Source organism: Phasianus colchicus, chromosome 1 (genome assembly GCF_987193195.1).
Source record: "Phasianus colchicus chromosome 1, bPhaCol1.hap1.1, whole genome shotgun sequence".
NCBI lineage: Eukaryota > Metazoa > Chordata > Aves > Galliformes > Phasianidae > Phasianus > Phasianus colchicus.
The window spans coordinates 173,128,295-173,153,034 of NC_143436.1; the positions used below are offsets into that span (position 1 = coordinate 173,128,295).

The 24,740-nt window shown below is 37.5% G+C and overlaps 1 protein-coding gene across 4 annotated transcripts in view; it reads left to right on the top strand.

Moving 5' to 3' along the window:
• The window catches only part of TRPC4 (transient receptor potential cation channel subfamily C member 4), a 143,955-nt gene that overhangs the window by 115,796 nt on the left and 3,419 nt on the right, over positions 1-24,740 (top strand). For all 4 annotated transcript variants that reach the window (XM_031615761.2, XM_090132757.1, XM_090132764.1 and 1 more), the window contains 6 exons: positions 1,618-1,757; positions 8,321-8,631; positions 10,158-10,353; positions 11,993-12,187; positions 21,263-21,304; positions 23,269-23,358. In XM_031615761.2, the coding sequence (XP_031471621.2) occupies positions 1,618-1,757; positions 8,321-8,631; positions 10,158-10,353; positions 11,993-12,187; positions 21,263-21,304; positions 23,269-23,358 (974 nt within the window). The remainder of the gene's footprint in view (positions 1-1,617; positions 1,758-8,320; positions 8,632-10,157; positions 10,354-11,992; positions 12,188-21,262; positions 21,305-23,268; positions 23,359-24,740) is intronic.

Genomic DNA, 24,740 nt, shown 5'->3' on the forward strand with positions numbered 1-24,740 from the left:
CTACATGTTGAATGCCGGAGGGTACTCTGGAGGGGAGAACCAGATCTTCTATAGTCTTGTTTGTACTCTGTGACAGGAGTGTGCAGCCCTTTGAAAAGTAGATGGTTAAGGCTTTGCACAGGCTGCAACTGGCAGACATTTATGAGCCTGCCTAGTAAATCTGTGAAGGTATATTCCCACTGTGATGGTGCTTGGGCAAAAAGTAGGAGCAGTGGACATGTAATGGATGTTCCTACAATTATGCAGGCAGGTTAAATAGTGATGATGATGTGTTTGAAAAAGAACAGTATGAAAATAAAAGTTGCTGGATCTATTAGATTATTCAGATTCTTCTGAGGCTCCTGATTTCTGATGATAACTTGCAGAAACAACATGGGAATAAGTGTCTGAGATCTGATGGGACAAGGTAGAGAAGAAGGGAATTTTTCCTTTGAAAAGCAATCAGGAGACAAAATGACTTAATCCAAAACACTACACAATCAAACTGTACCCTCCCATTTGACCTCCTTTATTCTTACAGTCAACACTGAGACAAAACTTCAAGGTTCAAAGTCAGCTAAGCTGTGACTTAAAGTGATGTGGATCCTGCATGAAATCTGTTCGATACTTTCTAAAAGAACATATGATTAGCAGCTGAAGGAAAGCCATGATGCATTAACTGTATCTCAACATCCATATGTTATAGGATGGCCTTAATTGCTGTAAATGTCTCTTCAATGAGCACGAAAGCAGGAAATTCTCTTAAGCAAATAATTAACAGAAAAAATGTAAAAACTCTACTGGCATTACAAAAAGATCTGTTGGCAATATGCAGTATGCCTTTAGAGGCATTGTTGTTTATGTGTTTTATCATTCCATATAATGCAGAGCAAAGCAGCTCTTCTTTGCAAACATATGTAATAAATCACATTTTGTATGTATGCAATATGAATCCATACAGTAAATACAATATTTGGAGTAGGCTCTTCAGAGAGATTTTACAGTTTGCAGCACTCAGGAGTCTCCACACAGTTGTTTCTGAAGCTGTTGAATTGAGGTCGTGTCAGACAACTTGCAAGATTTCCCACTGTTTTGCACACCTGAACAGAGTTTCTATTCCTTTAGACCCCAAAGAAAGAAATCAGCAAAATATTTTTGATGTAAAGAAACTGTTCTTTCCTATAGGAAAGGCAGACTTTACTTCAGCTTTGGCAGCAAACAATAGAAATTCTATCCCTTACAGTGTTTGTTTCAATTTAAATGAATTAATGAGTTGGCTTGGCTCCTGCAATCTCCAGTTGAACTCTATTGTGGTAGATAATGAGAACAGGGTTGGCAGTAGTGACTGGTTTTGAGACCTTCGTTATACTTATTAGGATATGATGGAAAAGGGGATTGAAGAAAGCCAAAGAAAATTCCCTTGTACAAGCAGATTAGTTATTTTTTCCTGAAAAGTTAATTCCAGAAACAGTAATTGAAAAATAAAATTTCACCTGATTAGATATGTAATTTAGAGCACTCATCCACCTTCCCTATGTTAAAGTAAGGAAGTTCAATCTAGTGTGAGATAAGTGTCTAGAATAGTTGCAGACGTTTTTATTTAGTGTTCATGCTTAATGAATTATGTTCTATTTACAGGCTTTATCTGGGGTGAAATTAAACAGATGTGGGATGGTGGACTACAGGACTACATTCATGATTGGTGGAACCTCATGGATTTTGTAATGAACTCCTTGTACTTAGCAACAATCTCTTTGAAAATTGTTGCGTTTTCAAAGGTAACTTTATTTTTATTATTTATTTCAGCAAAATATTTAAGGTAACAAATTAGGCTTCTTTTCTTCTGTACTTGATGGGTTTCAGGCTGAACAATGTAAAAGATGCTTAATTTGCTCATGAATCTTCTGCTATGAGAAGAAGTCAGACCAGAATAAGAGCAAACAAAAGATTGCAGCTAATTTTTTTTTCTCCTCCATGGCTCAGGCAGTCTTGTTTTTTTTTTTTTTTTTTTTTTCCTTTTTATTTATTTATTTGTTTTTAATCCTTAACAGTTATTTTACTATAATATTTTTCAAAAAGGCAAATCACCTCTAATACTTAATATTGTTTGTACAGTGTTAAGTTTTATTTTATTTAGTCTTTGCCTATTTTTCAGTAAGAAGTTACCATCTCCAAGAAAATTTTATGTACCATGCAAAACTAGAGGACAGGACTGCATGGAAAGTATTATTTGAAATTAGGGAGAAAAATTGCTGAAGAACAAGATTTTAGTTTTTTTTATCTAAAAAATCACAAGTGCAACTTGATTAGAAATTAAAACTGAATGGCATAATACGATCATGTAACATTAGATATATTCATTTTCTCACCTATTTCATGGACTTTCTATTAGCACTGCTTGAAATTTCTTCCAATAAAGCAGTCTTTCTTTGCGAAATCATGTAACATGTCACATTTCCTATGTATTCAACGTAAATCCATAATACAACAGCATTGCTTCTAAAGATGAAATATTTGCATTACAAATGGTTTCAAATGCAAGGAAACCACAGCTGAAAAGAAATGAAAGCATTTCTTAGCATCTGTCTCAAAGATCTTGTCACATCCAAGATAACAAGCCCATTTTTACTGGCTGCTCTCATCAGCATTGTACTTTTGCTGTTTCGAGTTCCCTGTCACCATCTACCCCATATATATGGAAGCAGTCTCTGAACTGCCAAGATCCTTTTGGCTGGAAGAAAATAGGAAACAGCCATCAAGTATCTGGTTACTGTCCCCAAACTGCAGCTGTTCCTATGGCAGCCCTGCCATTTGTATAGAGCAACATAGGAAACTCTTATTTATGTCATCTGATGATTATCCACAAGCGTATAAATGTGAGCTAATCAGAGGCAGAGACAAGCAAAGACGTGATCAACAGGCACAACAGCCTCCTCCTATCACAGAAGGTTTCTGACTGCGAATTCTTGGAAATCTACACAATAAAAGAAATTTTGACGTGTTGCCTGAAAGAGAAAAAGGCTCAAATGTGTGGGAAGAGATGTCATTTAAAGTTGGTGGATGGGCAAGGTTTTCTCATCATAAAGTGACTGGAATATAAAGTCATTCCAGCATTCCACCATTCCAGGTAGCAAAGCAAGTAATTCACTGAAAATGCATGTTTCCAAAGCACTAATATTAATTAGAAGATATTATAATTATTTAATCCCAGATAGTTTCTGCTTATGGTAATCAGATTCCAAGATGAACGCATCTATGTTAATGTGCATCTATCGCTCTCCCAATTAGAGCTTGCATGCCAATCATAATCATCACAGTTCATAAAGCACTATCTTTGGCTCTGCAGCTAATTTTTTTTTTTATTATTGCATATGCAATGTTGCACCCAGATAACTATCCTGTACTTTTAAAGAGCCTCAGTTTTGGTAGACAATCAAAACAACGTATGTAAAATGATGTAACGAACCAAGCAATGCAAGTGTAACTTACTTCCTTCAGACACCTGCAATAGGGTTCCCCAGCTCTGAGTGTGGGTTGAGAGGATTCCAAACATAACCAGAACATTTTGATACAAGACTTTTGCTTTCATTTTCCTAAATGTTTCAATACAGGTTTTTCTAATATACAGCTTTCCTGTATTTCTCTTTTATCAAATCACTATGCTAATATTTTAGATGCATCTTACCTTCTTTGAATCACTGCAGTATCTCAAGCTGCGTAAGAAGCCATTTTAACCAACTCCTTTGAATCAAAGGGTGAGAGTTTCATAGAATCATAGAACCATAGAATGGTTTGGGTTGGAAGAGACTTTAAGATCACCTATTCCAACCCTCCTGCTATGGGCAGGGACACCTCCCACTAGACCAGGTTGCTTAAAGCCCCATCTACCCTGGCCTTGAATGTTTCTATGTAGGGGGCATTCAGAACTTCACTGTGCAACCTGTTCCAGTGTCTCACCACACTCACAGTAAAGAATTTCTTACTAATATCTAGTCTAAATCTGTCCCCTCCTCTGGACCCTCTCCAACAGCTCTGTGTCCTTATGTTGGGGGACCCAGAATTGGACACAGCATTCCAGGTGGGATCTCATGAGAGCAGAGCAGGGAGGCAGAATCATCTCCCTTGACCTGCTGATCACATTTCTCTTCATGCAAGCCAGGATACAGTTGGTCTTCTGGACTGTAAGAGGACATTGACGGTCATGTTGAATCTCTCATCAATCAACACTCCCAAATCCTTCTCCTCAGGTCTGCTCTCAAGCCATTCTCCTCCCTGTATTTGTGCTTGGGATTTCCCCAACCCAGGTGCAGGACCTTGCACTTGTCCTTATTGAACTTCGTGAGGTTGACACGGGCCCACTTCTGAAGCCTGTCTAGGTCCCTCTGGATGGCATCCCTTCCCTCTACCTTGACAACTGCACCACTCAGCTTGGCTTCATCTGCAAACTTGCTGAGGGTGCACTTGATCCCACTGTCTATGTCACCTACAAAGATAGCAAATAACACTGGTCCCAGCACTAATCCCTGAGGAATGCCACTCATCACCAGTCTCCACTTTGACACTGAGCCATTGAGTGCAGCTCTCTGAGTGCGACCATCCAGCCAGTTCCTTATCCAACAAGTGGTCCATCCATCAAATCCATTTTTCTCCAATTTGCAACCAGGACATCACAAGGAACAGTGTCTAACACTTTGCACAAGTCCAGGTAGATGACGTCAGTTGTTATTCCTTTGTCTACTGACACTGTATCTCCATCATAAAAGGCCTCCGAGTTTGTCAGGCATGACTTGCTCTTGGTGAAGCCAATGGTTACCACCAATCACCTCATCTTTATTTTTCATATGCCTTATTAGGGCCTTCAGGAGGATCTGCCCCATGATCTTACCAGGCACAGAGGTGAGACTGACTGGCCTGCAGTTCCTTGGATAATCTTTTGTTCTGTTCTTGTAAATGGACGTTATGTTTCCCCTTTTCCAACCAGTGGGAACTTCATCAGACCTTTTGAATATGACGGACAGTGGCTTGACAAATTCATCTGCCAGTTCTCTCAGAAACTGTGGACAGATATTCCTGGATCCCATGGTCTTGTGTACCTTCAGGTTCTTTAGACTGTCACAAAGTTGATCTTCACTTACAGCAGGTGGATCTTCCTTCTCCCTTTCCTTTCTGCAGCTTGGGCTAGAGCCCTTGCTGGTGAAGACTGAGGCAAAGAAGTCATTGAGCACCTCAGCCTTCTCCATATCCCTTGTGACCAGGTCTCCATTTTCCTTCCAGAGAGGGCCCACATCTTCCCTGTCCTTCCTTTTATCACTGATATACATATAGAATTTATTCTTGCTCCTCTTAATGTCCCTGGCTACATGTAATTCTTTCTGAGTTTTAGCTTTCTTTACCCGGACACTCGCTGCTCAGACAGCTTCTTTGTATTCCTCCCAGGTCATTCATTCCTGCTTCCACTCTCTGTAGACCTTCTTTTTGTGCTTAAGTAAGTTCACGAGCTCCTAGTTGACCTACGGAGGCCTTCTGGCATTCTTGCCTGCCTTCCTTTTTCTTGGGAATATCTCTTGTGTGATAGATGTTCCTAGAATAAAACTTACTGTTTATTGCCTATTTGAGGCTCTCTGAGTGATGTACTGATTAAATGGATGGTTATTATTTACAACAGGTGATATCATAGTGTAAAATTCACAAAAGATTGTTGAAAATTCACCAAAGAGTGCTCAGGATGGGCAAACTGCTAAGACATCTGCTTCACTTTCAGTATTCAGAAAAAAAAATAATGCGTACATCTCATATTTTTCAAAAGGCTATGCTCTTTGCCTCTAATTGTATATCAGTGTGCAAGGTCTTTAAACTGTTACACCCACTGAAAATGCTCTCTCCCTGATAAATAACAGCATGATAAATAGTGATGAAAAATAAAGTTGTTACATTTTACATGAGTACAGGATGACTAAATTTAAGCAACACATCTGATATGATTGAGGCTTATAGATATAAACAGAAGAGGTTGTGCTCTAAGAAGAATGGTTGCTTTTATGTTTTTTGAAGAGTATTTATTTCATAATGGTATATCAAATGATGTACAATGCCAAGTCATGTGTGAAACCTGTTTGATTTATCTTAAATATTTTCTAAACTTGAACACTGGACCAAGTGCTCTCCATTCCCAGTTCTGCTAGAGAATGCATGCAGATTCACGTTACTGATTGTATGAGTCCCAGTCTCCAACATAAACATCTAGTAGGAAAACATATTCCTGCTCAAGGCAAGAGCTCTGAAAAGTAATTGAAAATGTGTTTTTATCTCCACATTTATTATCTTAATGATCACCATGTCAGATACACTCTGCTTAGTAGCAAATGAGATACTTATGCCACCAATTCTGCAGAAGTGGATATTTTTTTAACTCCTTGCATTGTAAAATGTTTTTGATAAGTGTTTAACCAGTTTCATAGACTAAATACTTATTTAAATGAGTATTAACTGCTCGTAAGAAAAATTCCAGAGTGTAAGTATTGTTATAAAGCTCTCTGCTAGCTCCATCTCCACTTTCCACTTATGCTCTGAACTGTAGCAAAATAAATGTAAGGAGTAGGGCATACATTTTGAAGAGCAAGAGTTCACATGAACATATGGTCTTTTGAGAAAGGATTTAAAGGTGTGGGCTGTTTGTTTTTTTGTTTTTTTTGTTTTTTTTTTTTTTGTTTGTTTGTTTGTTTTGTTTTGTTTTGTTTTCCCCTCAAGTGGATAAACATATTTAATTTCTACTGCTGTTATTAGAAACAAGTGAATCATATTTGACCAAGGTCCAAGAGCCCATTCAACATTGAGATGACCTGATCTACTTTTGTATTTGATCTCTCTTGGTAATTTCATGAGCTACAGTTCATTACTTTCAGCCGAAAGGGACAACAGTGATCATCTTGCATTTTTCTGTCCAATAGATCAGATGATACAACTTAATTCCTCTGAATAATGACCAAGAATTGTTACTTTGTATTCTTAGTGATATCATACATTCATCATACATTTTCTTTGTTGCTCGACAGTTTATATACTCTAACCACTTTCCATATCCTAGTACAGAACTGTAAAACTTCAACAAGGAAATGTCAGAGAAGAAATAACCTTCTTCCTCTCCAAAGCATTATAATCTGGCTTCATAGAGAAGAGGATAGTGTAATGAAGAGTGTGATGGCCTATGACTCTTAGGAGGAATGGATTTAATTCCCTACTCTGTAGAAAATCAGTTTCATTGATGGATGAAAGAAAAGGCAGAGTGATTCTTAACTATTCAGTGTACAGTTATTCTCCAGTTTTGCAGTTCTCATCCCCCACAGTGTAAGGTTGCCAGATGCTGTCAGTAAATCAAAATGCCAGGGGTTGTTCTGGGGCACTGGTACGGCCTCTGCTGCTCTACTAGCTGAAAAAAAGGAATTCCAGCATGGTAATAGGATCCTGCCCCAACAAGCATTACTACGGAAAATGTTTAGATCAAGAGCAGTCCTGTTCTGTGGATACTGAACATGCAGTGGAAATGTGATGTATGGCTATACTGTTATATATAGCCACAACTGACAGGAAGTGTCCCTTTCCTTACCAATGAAGACATGCTGAACATCTCTGAAGGATGTGTCTGGGTGGCCCAGAGTAGATATATACAGACTGCATCATAGTCTGTCTTTATATCTGCTTCGCATTATACTATTGCATAGTTTTAGAGGGCTTCATAGCTTAGATTCTGTCCTCTGATACATCTTGTAAAGCAGATTAATGAGACCCAGTAAATAATGAGTTTGCCACAGTAGTTAAGCATTAGCTGAAAGTAACATCTTTCATCTTCAGTAAATGTTTTGGTAGAACTGGAACAGTGAAGAATCGCATTTCCAAGGATCAGACTCATTATCAAAGAGATACATAAGCAGTTTGCCATGGTCCATCATTTGTAAATGTTAGTGATTAAGCAACATTTTTATTCCTTGGTTAAATATTTTATTCCAACTTTTTCAAAGTTTTTGTGAATTTCATGCATAATTGTTATTATTACTTCATCAGAATTGTTAGAAATTATTTTCTTCTGTAAAAGTCATAATCAAATGCAAAGTGCAGTAAAAAACAAGAAAGTTTAGAGTGTCCCAAAGATGAAAATGTAGAATGAATACTCAGAGACCATCCATTTTTGTTTAAAAAACACTTAAACAGACGTAACACCTTCCAAAATACATTCATTTTTATTGTACTCTCAGCAAATTTATGGGATGGCTCATAAAGAAACAGACACTTGTTTGTTCATATAAACAGACGAGTAATTTTTCTTTTCCCTTCTGCTTGTTTTCAGTATAGCGGGTTGGTTCCACGACAGAGCTGGGATATGTGGCATCCAACCCTGGTGGCTGAGGCACTGTTTGCAATTGCAAACATCTTTAGCTCCTTACGCTTGATCTCATTATTCACTGCAAATTCTCACCTGGGACCTCTGCAGATATCTCTAGGAAGAATGCTGCTGGACATTTTGAAATTTCTCTTCATATACTGCCTTGTGCTGCTAGCATTTGCAAATGGATTGAACCAGCTGTACTTCTACTATGAGACACAAGAAACCAAGTGCAAAGGGATACGATGTGCAGAGCAGAATAATGCATTTTCAACGTAAGTGACTTATCTACTTCTATCTATTTCTGTCTTTTTGTTCTCTTTTGGTGTCTTTTTGGTCAGTGGAATCCTGACAGACACTCCTAAAGTTACCCTAATAAAAAATAAATGCAGTTAACATTGCATCAGTGTATAATAACGTTCATCCTATTCTGCAGCGAAGTCTGTATAACCCAAGATATATTAGGAGATAAACAGAATAAAAAAGAAGGGGAAGATATTGTGAGATTAGAAAGTACATATTTAGAATTAAGTGATAAAAGATCACCGGGTCAGAGCTTTCTTATCTAGGCAGCTGTTGCTTTGCAATTTTTCTATATCTACCTGTGAGCATTAAATAAGTCTGGAGTTGTAAAAGATAAAGATTCCTTGTAATTGTGATAAACTCAAGAAGGAAAAAAAAATCAGTCCAGACTTCCACAGACACAGAGTCCATTCCACACATTCAAATTTGTATTCCAATTTATAGTTTAACATTTTTTTACTTTTTCTTTCACTTAAAAATTGATTTTACTTCACTTTGTTCTTTAATTCACTCATAGCACCTAAACACTATCAAATGAATACTCTCCATCTCATTTCCCATCTAGACTGAACCCCTACAATAAAAAATTCCCTGTTATCTTCTATGAATCACATTTAGGCTGCTTTTAAGAAATGTTTAATATCAATGGCATCCTTCTTAAATACATATATTTTAAATAACACCTTTTGTTTCATCTTAATCAAGTAACTGCCCAAGCACAGCATATTTATGATCTTGCACATTAATAACATCTTACGCAGGTCTAAACTCCAACTTTTGAGTGGGCATGGGTATGTTGTCTGAATAGAAAAAGACGGGGGAGGTTTTCAGAGCTGATCATGGGAGGAAACAATATTTTTCAATATTGTCATCTAGCTTCCTGTCTGCTGCCCTAAATTTCTCCAAGTATTATGTCAATTAGCTGCAAAAGCACATGTAATTTGAGAGTGGCATGTCTTTTTAATGTCTGTATTCTTTTAAAAAAAACAAATGTCTGCTAAAGATACAAATGCCCTTGTAACTATACTTCATTTTTTGTCTCAGTGGCTCTCAACAAGTAAAAATGGCATAAGTTGATATCATCAAACAAATACGAGCATACCATAATTACTTTAACATATTGCTAAAACACAGTCAGTAAATTACTTTTGGATCCTTGCTCCATCCTCTAAATTCAAGGCACAGAGACAAAATTCTTCAAAGACAGATGTCCAAAATAATATCTCTAAAATATATCCTTTGGAGGTTTGAACAGACTCAGTCTTGTACATACAGGCTTACTTATTTTGTTACTGTTTTGGGTATCTATAGGTTCAGATCTGAAACATTTAGGTAATGTTTCTCCAGAACAGTATTCTATATATATTGCCTTTATTGTAATGAGCACCATCCACCTTAGTCAAGTGAAGGATTTTGTGTGTCTTGGGAAAAACTGAATGATCTGAAAAGTATATGTGTTAGTATTAAACAGCTTTTCCTCTTGGGCTTTGTCTTTCAGATTATTTGAAACGCTGCAGTCATTATTCTGGTCAATATTTGGACTCATCAATCTATATGTGACCAATGTGCAACCAAAGCATGAATTTACTGAATTTGTTGGGGCCACCATGTTTGGTACCTATAATGTAATCTCTCTGGTTGTTCTACTCAACATGCTAATAGCCATGATGAATAATTCTTACCAGCTTATTGCTGTAAGTTGTTTATTTATAATATATACTTTCTGTTCCTACACCCCCACTTTTTTTTTTTTTTTTTTTTTTTTTGGCAGTAAATCTATTTTAAGTATAGAATATAGATTTGTTCTAATTATTTTGTGCTGTTGAGGAAGGGCACAGAAATTAGACCACAACTGTACTGGAACAGGGGTGAATTTTCCCAAAACTCAGAATGGGAAAGAGGTGACCCTACCACAGAAGCCAACTAGTGGGTAGAGAAGGGTGCCTTGGATCTGCCAGCAAATGGCACAGGCTTCAGCACTGCCCAAACTACACTGTGTAAGGCTTGTCTCAAGAAAGAGACTCTGCTACAGATCGTTCAGTTCCTACTTTATTTTTCACACATTGATTAACCTTTATAACATTGTTATTTTTGGATTCTTGTACAACACAAATATACAGTGAATAGAAATTAATTGCTCGAATTTCACATATAATTTTGGACTCATTAACAAGCAAAACAAAAGGTCAGGACTCCTCGTTAAGCAGTGTATTTTTTCTCGTTTCATGAAAACTGTTTATCCTTATCAGAGCTGTTGGCTTATTTTTAATTCTCAGGTGACTATTAATGAGACTAATGAAATTCAAGGCTGATACATTGTATGATAATTCATATATAGTAATGCAAAAAGCAAACAAATAGAAGAAAGCCTCATATTCTTAAGATTTTTAAACATTTCTTTTTTTTTTCTCCTGAAGTTGATATTTAATGACTACATATGTTTAACAGAAGTTGTAGTAGTCATAGTTAGTATATAGTTATACACAACACCATGGCATACTAACATTCACAAGAACACATATTGCAGGCAGAATACTTTTCTCCAAGAATGTCTTAATAACTGTTTTGATTGTAAGTATATACGGCTAAATATTAAAGTTTGGGTTGCATCAGTGGTTGAAGTTCTTGGTGTCTGTGTCTGTTGTCCAAATCAAACATTATTACTTTACATTTCTTGTTCTGCTGCTAAGATTTTGCAACTTTTTCAAGCCATGGGTTTTGATTATTTTTTTAAATTATGCAATATTATATCATATCCAAAAGAAATAAAATTTCAAACTAAAAATCAAAACACCAACAACGAATTGCAAATATTTAATTTTGAAGTAGGAGAAAGAGAAGGTTGTACAACTCATCAGATTGAAGCAGCCTCACCATTTGTGGATAACCTATTTGTGAATTTCTGGGGCTGGCAGCTGAGAGTGCATGAGACTTGCAGACTTGTTGAAGCAGCTACACAACAGAGTAATTAGAATGATCTATGTGGAATAATGATGAGCTGCTATTGTAACAAAACATCTCTATCAGAAATGTAGCATTTTTTCTGCTTGTAATTATCCTTTCTTGTTTGAGTGATTGTTAATTATTTAAAAGCCTGTAGCTAAGCAAAAAAGGTTGAAAGCAAATATATACTGTATGTATCAAATATCTCTACTGGAGTAAATCAGCTTAGGTTTTCTTTGTGTTAAAGACCTTCTTTCAGAAGAAGGGACAAGAAAATTCATTAGTGTTCCGGGATTGTTCTAACTTTAGGTTCAGCTTTCCTAGTGGTTTGTTTCACCTTTTTTTGTTACAGCAACAAGTGTGTGCTTCTGTTGTGTTTCTTCTGCACAGGATCATGCAGACATTGAGTGGAAGTTTGCTCGGACAAAACTCTGGATGAGTTACTTTGAAGAGGGAGGGACTCTACCCACTCCTTTCAATGTCATTCCAAGCCCTAAGTCCCTCTGGTATTTGATTAGGTGGTTATGGAGACACCTGTGCAAGAAAAAAATTAGAAGAAAACCTGAAAGTTTTGGAACAATAGGGGTAAGTCTTATGCCCTACTCTGTTTTTAGTCCTCCTCTTTTCTATACAGTAAAGTATTTCTCAGCTTTGTCAGAGAATAGAGGCCTCTAAAATGTCTAGTACTGTGGATAGGAATTACATAATAATTCTCACAGAGAATTAAGGTGCTGTTTTTTTTAAGATCCAAGTCAATGTATTTGACTAAAGAGAAAGCATCATTGGATTTCTGCACAGCAGTATGAACCACGATGATGCTTCATCTAACGATAGTGCAATAAAGATTAAAAGCAATACAAACATCAAGGAACATTTGTCTATCAGTCTCAGAGTTCTAGATGATGCTACAAGTATTACGATTCAAGTACCATTGACATATCATAAACCACAGAACTGTGTATAAACTACCTTGGTATATCCTTTGTATCTCTTTGTCTTTATAAGTGTCTTGAAATGAGTTTACCATAAAAGCATTCTTACCAACAGCTGTTTCCATTAAAGAAAACATTTTGAAATGTAGCCACTTACTGGGAACTGCTTACTTGAATTTACAAGTTATTTCAGAATCACGTTACTATCCTGTTCTATTAGCGCTCATTAGAAGTAGAAATGTCTACAGGGAAAAAAGAAAAAAAAAAAAAAGGAGAAAGATGCATGAAGGTTTCAGCTAGGATAGAGTTAATTTCCTTCATAGTGATATGTTGTGTCGTGGCTTTAGGAGATAAATAATGTCTATAACACACCTCTGCTTTAGTTGTTGAAGAGTATTGCTTACAGACCCAAAGACATTTAGGCTTCTGGTGCTGCCATGACAGTACAGGGCTGCAGTGCTGCCCAGGCTTAGGGGGCACATAAGGCTGGTGGGGAACAAAGCCAGGACAACTGATCTAAATTGGTCATAGGGATATTCCATACCACATGATGTGGTGATGATGCTGAACAATAAAACCAGGGGATCTGGATGGGAGGAGATTGCTACCTGGGGGCTGGCTGGGCATCGGTCAGTGGTTAGCAGGAAATTCCGTTGTGCACCACTTGTTTTTTAAATTCATCTCTCTATAAAGAAAGATAATTATAATCATTATTATTTTTCTCCTTCTTTTATTTCCTGGTAAATGGTTTGTATTTCAATCCATGAGTTCTACCTTTTATTTATTTATTTATTTATTTATTTTTGATTCTCATCTCACTGGGAGCACGGAGTGAGTGAATGGCTGTCTGCGTGATGCTGAGTTGACTGCTGGGTTAAACCACAACAGTTCTACATTTGGATTCAGTAGATATCTGTATAATACACAGTCTTTCTCTGATAGCTGCAATGGATAAAGCAAATTTGAGTGTGTTTCTCCTGACTTTATCCAGTTGAGACCTTTCAGTTAGCAGCTCAATTTTCAGGCAACAACCTGATCCATCAGCAAATAAATCTCTCTAGGAATGTTTTCTGCATGTTGAATAAAAAAAATCAAGTCAGTGCATGATTAACTAGTCCTCAGTTAGGCAATGGTAGCATAAATAAATAAATAAACAAATTAATCTATTGTGGGTCAAATGTGGATGATGGCTTTTTCACTATAAGTATTTGGTGTGTGTAAGTTTTTTCACTGTAAGGAGCTCAAGTAGCAAAGCATCAAGTGAGAATATATGAGTGTCATGTAAAAGGAAGAAGACAGGACTGTAGTCCTCATGCTATTAACCCTAGTTGCAATACACCAAAGAAGCCAAGAGTGTGGTTCAATTATTTGTTGGACCATTACTCTACAAACTTCTTTTTTTTTTCTTCTTTCTGTGGCTTTGTTACTAGTTCCTTGACAAAGTGAGTACTAAGCCCATTTTTTTTTCCTTTCTATTCTCCTGTCATATCCTGGCATTCGGTTTTATCACTATGTACACCTCGTGGAACAAGTTCATAGAGATGCACAGATGCATGATAAGGAGGCAGTACAACACATAAAACTAAATCACATTTCCTAAGCTGATGAATAGATTCTCTTTGTACTCTTTGTGAAAAGCTTCTAATCAGGCTTATTGCAATATCATGATCTTGCTGCCATTCTGAAAAGGAAGTGTGCTTCGCTTCACTGACATGCTTGTAGATATGTAAGAAAGAGCCAGAAAAAGAAGCTTGTAAGCATGAGCATGATACTGAAACAAACTAACAGCAGGCTGTAAGAAAGAAGAACTAAAAAAAATCCTTCATATTGTTATTAGAAGAGCAGCATAGAAAAATAAGTAGTGATTCAGATAGAAATAAAAATAAAAGACAGTTGAGAATGAATGGTGAAAAAATGAGAATAGAGCACCTTTGTGTAAGCTAGCAAAGAAAAGAAGAAAGTTTAAAGAGCAAGTGGAGGAAAATATGTGATTTTTTGTTAGAAATGGAGAGATTGTTGCACTTGTGTAGGGGGAGAGTGGGCAACGCTTCTAGGCATTTGTTAAGCATTCAATAGGGATGATTAGCTAGTGTAAACTGATAGAGTGATATTAAAACAATGGAGAAATGCCAGTTCATAGCAGCTGAGGATCTACAGTTGGTTATCACAATACCCCTGACTGACTGGGGCAGATCCAGAATGTCTTATCCATCCTAGCAAAGCCTTCAGGATAATATTCTCTGTCAGACTTTCCATCCAGGATTCTTTTTCCTTTGTTTCCCTCTCAACTTGCAGCTCTGAAAGTAAATTCATTCCTGGCTGTCTGGAAGGAGGAAGAAAGAGGCAGGGTGCTCTCAGCCCTACATGGTGAGACTGGGGATTCAGACAGACCACCAAGTTCCAACAACTGCCTCCTGCTGGGGTGCCTAAATAACAACTGCTAGATAGAGCACCTTAGGTTTTGGAAAACTGCTGCAGCAAAGAGTCAATGGATAAGGAGTGTATATACAAAGCTGATTGGGAATTTTTCTGCATTTAAAACCATGGATTTTTTTTTTTTTTTTTAAATGAATGTATACCATCTTCAAAAAACCTTTTGTTGGGAAAGACTTTTCAGCTTCAGGACAGAATTTCTGATTGGAGCACATGCTAAGAATAGTAAATAGCAAATAGCTTGGGCTACGGGAGATCCAAATTCACTTCCATTCTCCAGTGGATATTCAGTTATTTTTGCCAAGCAGAACAGCCCTAACAGGAGACAATTCCCATCCCAAAGTAGTGAATAACCTGTAGGAAAAGGTTGTCCCTTGGGAAAGCAGAAGAGAAGGAGGTGAACTTGGTTTTCCTTATGATTTGGATGTGAACTCCTAATAACTGAACTAATTGGAAGTAGAGGAGATGGGGGAGGGAGAGATTTAACAATTTTTTGTGTGTGCGTGTCTTCTTTTTTCTTTTCTATAAACAAACAAACAAACAAAGCACCAACACATTGTTTGAGGAACAAAAGTGGAAATCATGAAGCTCTACAAGACAACAAAGCTATATCCATCGCTAGTCCTCACTACAGAATAGGCACTTGACTGCAAGTGTATCTGAAACCCTTCTGAAGGAGTTTTCACCAGCTGAGCCACCAATTAACAAGAATTCCAGCTTCCTGGAAGAAGTGAGTGGCCTTGGTTAACCAGACAGATTCAGAGCATCTCACAAATCTACAATAATCTTCAGTTATCTCCTCAGGTATAACAGGAGTCCCAACATCAGGCTGTCTGATTTAGGAACATTTTGCATTTTTTAAGCCCACTTATGCATTCAAGCTCCAAAATGAACTAAAAATTGAGTTTGCACTATGCCCTGTTATTTCTGCATAGGGAAAATCTGTCTGTAGATACCAGAGCATGAGAGCCACTGTTCACTCAGGTCTACACACAGTTCAGATAGATAGTATTGCAGACACAATTAAGTTAAGTGAATTTTCCCAATCAAGAGATTAAATCACTGGATGAAAAAAACGGGCACACCACCATGAGCTCAGAGTTTGTCCTGGGAGAATGTGCTTTTTTCAGATAGTGAAAAACTTATTCACATCACCTGCAGCTCAGCCTTGGGTTCCCAGAATTTTTCCAGTTGTCCCAGTGAACACCATTGCAGATTAAATTTAGAAACACTGTGACCTTACAAACAAATGGAAGCAAAAAGTTATCTCGGCCTTTTGTCTGAGCTTAACTGACAGCTCTCTGACTTCAGCTCACTGGAATCTCTGCCTCAGATCTACAAGATAAGCTTTGCTGGGACCTATTTGTCTTCATTGAGCCCTGTATTATGAACTCTGATACCTTTCCTGTGACTGATAGTGGGAAAAAAACCCTATAGACTCCTGTCAGGCTCATTTTCTTAGGTCAGGTAGATGGATACCAGGTTGTCTGTGACGTGGAACTCTGATTTCAAAACTTTTTTTTTTTTTTTGAAACCTCTAAATAATGTTTGCTATTAGAAAGCAGCGATGTACTGCAGTGTTTGTCAGTAGGAATAACAGTAATGGGAATCCAAAGGCTGAGTTAGTGCTAGAGAGTGCAAAACAAATTACGGACAGAATATAGCTGCCTTGTTAAAGACAGCAGTTTTCAAGGACTGGATATAAAATAATGCATTAAAAAAACAGCACCAAAAAGCCAGGAGTCATGAATCAGGAGTGAACCGAGGATGCACAAACGTGTAACCAGCAATCCACTCTGTGTGTGTATGTATCTACGGATATGTATGTATAAGAATATATAAAGAATGCATACATATAGATTTATGTTGGATTATATATATATGATTTATATATAAAAAATTTAAAAGATTATACACAAGTAGAACTCATAAAGAAAGGATTCAGAGTCAGGAGAATTTACAGCAGGTACACAAAGAAAGGATTTATGTGGCTCATACAGAAAAAGAAAAATGTCAGTGGAGATCAAATCACTGAATCACAGAATCACCAAGATTGGAAAAGACCTCCAAGATCATCCAGGCCAACTGTCCACCTACCACCAGTATTTCCTTACTAAATCATGTCCCTCATTACAACACATAAACATTTCTTGGACACCTCCAGGGACAGTGACTCAGCCATCTCCCTGGGCAGCCAATTCCAGTGCCTCACCACTCTTTTAGAGAATAAAATTTTCCTAATATCCAACCCCAAATAGCTCTGATAATTATGATAACTAGATAACAACGGCATGATTGCTTGGGAGGACCATTTACAGTGCTTGTTACAACAAAGATATTACATGAAAGAAAAGAGTCTGCAAGGAAGCGAGGAGCCTCTGAAGAGAGATGATTAATTTGATTCTCTTTGACTGTCTGTTCTGTGTTTCTGGAATCCTTTGTCGTACTAAGCTGCTGAAGAGGTGGGTGATGGGTCAAGGAAGCTTTTCCATGGGACACTGCCTTTCTCAAAGACTGTCCAGCCATGCTGGTGGCACATTTTTAACCACAACTACAGCTGGCTTCTTTGGTACAGGAAGGCTGGTATGTTCACATGTCATTTACTGGCACTTCATCACTGCTATTAATCAGACAGAGATCTACCTTTTCAGATTACAGCACATTGTTATTTTCTGTCATTTTGACATATCCCAGGTATGCAGCATTTTCTTTAGCTATTATCACAAAGTATCTACTCCACTTAAAACTCTGAAATAACAATGTGTGCCTCCCTTTAAGCTATTTATAGTATTTCTGTTAACTTTGTCAGCTCACCTTTGCAAGAGCCAGTTTAGTAATGCAATTCTATTGATCAGGCTGAAGTACTCCTGACTTCCTATGGGCTTTGGGTGTCTCAAGGATACTCTTGTTAATCATCTGAAATCTATTGTTATTTTAGAATAGAAGAGATGCAAGTAAAGAATCCCCAAAATTATACTGAAGTAAATTGTGTTTTTTTCCTCGAATTCCATTCCAATTTGTTTCTGGTCAGTCACCAAAAAGTGTTTTATCTATAATTTTAAGTATTCCAGGGGATATAATAGAAAGGATTTACCAAGCATATCTTCAGTATTTTTTGTGCACCTGATGTTTAGATAAGTAGCTTTTTTTTTTCCTAGCTACATTTTCAAGCAATCTACATGATAATGATTAGTATTTGTCAGAGAAAATCTTCTTTCTTATACTCTTAGCCTTCTTTCTCCAAATGGAAATGATGCCAATTCTGAGTCAATACACTGTTTTGTACTTTCCCTGAAATGTTTGTTGCTGAAAACTAAGAGAAGAAATAGCACCTTCTACATGGAATGGAAATCAATAATCTGGAGCATGTTTGTTGTATAATCAAGGACCATTTCACAGGAAAACCTTTCTGTCAACACAGATAAGTTCTTGTCCCTGTTGTAAAATGCTTCCATTCCAAATATAGGAATATATCCCATCATCAGATTATCTGGGCATTTGTCACAAAAGAATGAAGTCAAAGAATTTGAATTTATGCTTTATAAAAATATATTTTTGATAAATAACTTCCAAAAAAGTATTATAAACCGTGGCATTTTTTGATTGCTAGAGATATTTTTCTTCCAAAAAATACAAATTACTCAGAATGGCACAAACAGGAAGACCAAAATAGTTTTCAGTGCCAGTAAAACTGCTGCTAAGACTTCCTGCAGCGTATTGGTGCCACCCACTGGAAAGTGATGAAATACTGCAGTAACAGTCTTACACGATATTGACATCACAAGAGTGTTTCTTCCCGTGCTGCTATTTTTCAGTCAGATTTAACTTTTATTCCTTTGTCAGTCATAGTTTTCAGTATTTCGTGCACGCAGCACAGCAATTACTTGAAACAAATTGTGAACAACCACAAGTTAGGGCAGGTAGAGAAAAGCTGGCTGAGGACTAAATAAGGAAGAGAGAATTGCTAATGTCATTTTATGTGTAGTATCTTGATCTTCAGATGTGGTTAAGTAAATATTCATTGCATTTTGTGAAGGATGCAAAAGGAGATTATGAACTGAATCTGAATCAGAATCTGACCATGTAAACTGGAGATAGAGAACTGATGGGGTTAATAACTTGGATAGGCTATGTGTCTGCATATTTACATTGCAGTATGTATATACAAATACACCATTAAATGCATTCTCTTTCAGCTTCTCAGAGCTATTGATTGAAAACTATTGGTAAGGAGAGTACAACTGTTCTGGCCATATTATTACTTAAATACATTTGTCTGTATACTCATTCCAAATTGCACTTTCTGTCATGGCATAGACTGGAAAAGCCATAGCCTTTCTTTCTGGGTGTTTCAGAATTGTTTTTTAAAAAGGATAAATCAGATTTAGGTATTTCTTGCTATAGGTACAGAGTTAAACCTATGCCTTTATTTCACACTTCAGTGTAAAACAAAGCAGAGAATGCAGCAACTGCAGAAAGCAGTTTACAAGAAAAGAGCTAGCATTTGTTTTATTTATAGGAGTTATTAGCTTTACCTGAACTGAAGTGTGTTTCACATACACCTTGAAGTGTTTTTCCTTCTGCCTGTGAGTCAGAGTTTTTGTTGAGAGTTCTCATAATGCCTCAGACTCCCCTGGCACTCTCTCAGCAGGAATGAAATATCTCCATCGTGTGGTCGGCAGAGAAAAGCCAGAAAAATAAGCCTGGCTAGTGGAGTAGATGATGGGAGGGTACTGTCCTTCCCATGACTACATTGTCCCTTAAGCCGTGGTGGTGGACAGGAATTCCCATCTCTCCTTCTGCAAATACTCATATGAGGATTTCCCATCTTGCCTATGAGTATGACATAAGATGCAGAAACATCACTTCAAGTTGCCCAAGGAGGTTGTAGATGCCCCATGCCTGGAGGCATTCAGGGCCAGGCTGGATGTGGCTCTGGGCAGCCTGGTCTGGTGGTTGGTGACCCTGCACATAGCAGGGGGTTGAAACTAGATGAACATTGTGGTGCTTTTAAACCTGGGCCATTCTATGATTCTATGATCATTTGCAAAAATCTTGAAGGCAAGATACCTATGAATAAAGCCCTATCTCATGGTATATGTACAGAACAATTAGTAAATTGTGATTTTCCCCTTTTTATTTTCTTTTGCTGAGCATGCAGGTACTGCAGCCCTCAAGTTAATTACAAAACAAAATCAACCATAAGGCAGAAATCTGTTCCCAAAATGGGAAAGTGGTAATCGTAAATAAATTGCTAATCAATTGCAAGCAAAAAAAGCTGACAAAATACCTTATTGTACTTGGCTTATCGTGCAAAGGAGATTAATTTTAATGAGTGTCTTGAATATCATTCTATCCTGTTTTAAGACATTCTAAGTGTTCTATTTTGTAGAAATACAACCAGTGGTCAGACTTGTACTTTTCTAATCAGCAGCAGATAGAAGAATCCAAGTGAAAATTATAAAACCCTCTTTCACCAGTCAGGGATAATTAAGGTAGAAAATAAAGAGAGATGTGACTCAGTATGTTGAGGACAACAATAATTCAAGGACTAAGTAATTCCAGGCTTTTTTTTTTTTTTTTTTTTTTTTCTACCACCTTTTTCTGGACATCTCATAGATACAGCAGTATATGCAAATGCAACATTTTCTTGAAGCCTATGCTTTACTTTCATCCTGCCAATCTTCTTTTTGCTGTTCCTGATCATAGTCACTATACTTACTCTCTCTCCTTATCAATAACAAACTCTGAGCTGCTGAGCTGCTCTCTTCTGTGCTCCTCTGTCTATCAAGAGTCCTTTTAACAAAGAACTAAGAAGAGAATTTTCTCCTTAAAATGGTTTTATATTGTAGGCTTTGGATAGCTCTGTCTTAAATGAGACACAAGGAGACAGCCATAGATACCACCACTTGTATGCCAAGATCTTCTCAATTCCTTCTGTCTGTGTGAGTGTGTTACACAGTCACATTGTTCTTTTATATCAGATTTATGACTTTCAAAGTCATCTGCAAGCAGATAACTGGCTGCTGCACCACACTCACATCAGTGCCAGAATAGCAGCACATTGATGGAAATGTAGTAAATCCACTTTGCTTTTTTAGTGACAACATACTCCCTTCTGTAAAGCTAATGACAGTCTTCAGTCCAACATTGCCATTTTTTCAATGGGTACTGAAGAATGTCTTTCAGCTTGTTAGTTACCACAGACTACATGGAGTTGCTGTTTTGCTGTGCTGTATTTTACTACCAGGTAGATTCATGATTTTTGTTGTATTCCATTCTTTTCTTTTTTCAGAGACGCGCAGCTGACAATCTGAGAAGACATCATCAGTACCAGGTAAAGCTGCACGTTTATTTTTTTGGCTTTTTTTTTTTTTTTTTTTTTTTTTTTTTTTTTTTTTTTTTGTGCCTCCGAAAGATCCTGTTGGGAGAGGAGAGATGGAATGCAAGGGAAGGATTTCTGAAAAAAAAAAAAGTAGAAAACAGAAAAAGAAAAGAAACAAAGAAAATCCATGTTTATTTCATTCTCAGTAAAAGAGTGTAGAATGTTTGGTGTTGAAATAAAAGCATTAGAAAAGTAGTCTACTTTTGGGTTGAAAAAGGATAGTTTCCTAAAGAAATTCTAGACTAACTTGTAATCCACTTCAACATAGATTGCCATTAAAAAAGACACTCCCACCTCCCAGGGATCAACTGGGAACATACATGCATCTACCTGATATGCTCCATTAGTCAGCTCTTCACCTCTCCCTCTCCAGTTCTGCTCACCTATCAAGAGCTCCTTAATAATAGCTCTGCCTAGAGGGATTGATTGACTCCTGCCAACTGTTCTTCTCCATCCTTCTTGGTTCTGTCTCTTGATTTTTGGAGATTATTGTAGCATAAGGGATAATTTCAGATCTGTTTTCCATTTTTTGTTGTGTTTATGGGGTGCATATCCACCAAGATGTGGGTTGTACACTTGAAAATTTGGAAATGAATGGATTCCATATGGGAAATGACTATAAATCAGGACTTTCCAACCAGAAGAAATGACAGCTGTGGAGGGTACAGGAGTCTTTGAAATTATAAAGAAGGTGAACACAGAGCAGCCATTTACCATCTATCCATAGACTGAACATCAGACACATAATAGGCTGAGTTAACAAGGCCTGTAGGCAGCACACTGAAGAAAGTGGTTATTCTCCTCCAGCCCACTCTTGTACAATTATAACTAAGGCAGTGTGTCCTGTTTTGGGCCCCCTGCTACAAGAGAGATGTTTCAAACTGGAAGGAATCCAGCAAAGGGCCACTGAGATGGTTAGAGGGCTGACATAAAAGGAGAAGCTCAGATCTGTGTTTGTTCAGCATGAAGTAGGTTAAGGGGGATCTAATTGCTATCTCCAATAACACAGTGGGTGGCTAGAGAGAGAAGGGAGCCAGATTTTTCTTGGATGTGCACAGAAAAAGAACAGGAGTCAATGGACTCAAGTTTCCAGAAGGGAAATTCTGTAAGGAAAATCACTGTCACATTGAGGGTGGTAAAGAACTGGGAAAAAAAAAAAAAAAAAAAAAAAAGCAGTACAGGGAGGCTGCAGCATCTCCATCCTGGGAGATATTCTGCACTTGGCTGGACCAAAGCAACCTTATATAACTGCAGAGATATCTCTACTTGTAGTCAGGGATATAGATTGGGATTCCTCCAGACATTTCTTCCAAATTAAACAATTTTAGAATTCTGAGAAGTAGAGGGAAATACTGGAAACTAACAGAGAACAGATTTTTTAAAAAAGGAGATTTAAAAACAAGGAGTTTCACTCTAGCTTTGCCTTGAAATTCATCAGTGAATTTGTGGATGCTGAAAGTTTACATGAGTTCAAAACACATAGGGAAAACCTGTCACAGGCCATTAAACCTAAGGCTAACATTTCTGATTCACAAGTCCCTGAATCTCAGACTGCAGAAGGCTTGAAAGAATACAGCTGGAAATAACATTACATGACTGTACTCCGCTTGCACTCCTCATTAAGTATCAGCAACTGCTCATTGTAAGAGAGCAGGTTACCAGCATGAGATATGCAGTTGGTCAAACCCAGTGCAGCCATTCTTAGGATATTTAATATCACTGCTGAAAAACAGAGGAAAAAAAAAATAACCATATTTGGTAATATATTATATATTTGGTAATAACCATTACCAGGTTTGTACTTTATTATTTATTTTTTTTTTCATATCCTAAAGCACAAAAAGTTGAGCAGACCCAGTGAGCATAGATATAGTAACTACGAGCCAGAAAACTAACACAGTGTTTTATGTTTTTAGGAAGTTATGAGAAATCTGGTTAAGAGGTACGTTGCAGCAATGATTAGAGATGCCAAAACTGAGGAAGGGCTGACAGAAGAAAATTTTAAGGTATGTATTTCATTCTATGTTCATAGATATTTTAGAAGACTGTGAAGAACATTTTTCACAGTCCTCATCTGTACAGTCACACGTATCTTCTGTGTGCTAATGGACCACACTCAGATAGTATTGCTATAGACTACAGCAACCACCCTTGCTTGCTGGAAAATAATCACTTTAATCATCTAGTTTGAGTTACGGGGTGAAGAGGGGGAAGAACTAAGGGCAAACCAAAGTGGGACTAAGTGTATGTAAAAAAAAAATGTTTGCTAATGTAACATGCAAATAGTTCCACCCAAGGAAATACAGATTACATGCAATTGAGTGCACTTGCACTTTTGTATACAGAACACATTTTGTATGGCTTAATAAATTCAACACTTAAATAAGGAGTCAAATATTAAAATCTGTTCAATCTGACAAGACTAAGTGAACAGGGTCGTACGCACCACAACTTTTACATAACTGTATTTTTAACATTAAATATTTTGTTACTATTAGTGCCTCAACCTTCAAATTTCCAAAATGATATTCATCTGCCTCAGCTTTGGCACGCAGAAGATACAGAAAGAGCCTGAGCTAGTTGCTCTCATATTCTCATCCAGAAAATGAAGAGATAGACACCTAGCAAAAGCAAGATGTCTTCTCCTAAGATAGGCCTTTAAGGGACAGAGATCAGAAGTTGCACTGGCAGGAAGCATCCTGCAGTGATTAGCTCTTTTCTTGGCTGCCAGCTACCCAACATCGAGGAGAAATGCACAAAATCCTGCCTGCAGTTCCTGCATTTCACTCACAGAAAAGCTTGCACATATGTGTCAACCATCAGATCTTCATAGAAAAGCTGTTTAAGTACAGGCTAAATGAGCAGACAGTGTGGTGAATTAAAACCCAGCTTAATAGACAGACCAAGAGGGCAGGTGGTCGGTTGTGCAAAAGCTAGCTGGACACTAGTAATGAGCAGAGTACCCAGAGGCCAGTACTAGGTCCAGTCCTATTTAACAATCTTCCTTAACAATCTGGATGCATCCTTGGTAAATTAATGGATAAGACAACCATGAGAGGGAATGACTGATTCACCAGAAAGCCATCTAGAGGGATCTGGACAGGCTGGAGAGATGGTCTGATAGGAACCTCATGGAGTTCAACAAGGAGAAGTACAGAATCTACACCTGGGGAAGAACAACTCCAGGTATCAAAACACACTGGAGGTGCACAGCTGGAAAACAGCTCTGTAGAAAAGGGCCTGGGGGTCCTTGTGTACACAAAGTGGAACACAAGCCAGCAATGTGCCCTTGCTGTTAGGAAGGCTAATGGTATTTTTTTTTGGCTGCATTAGGCAAAGTATGACCAGCAAGACAAGAGAGATGGTCCTTCCCCTCTATTCAGTGTTT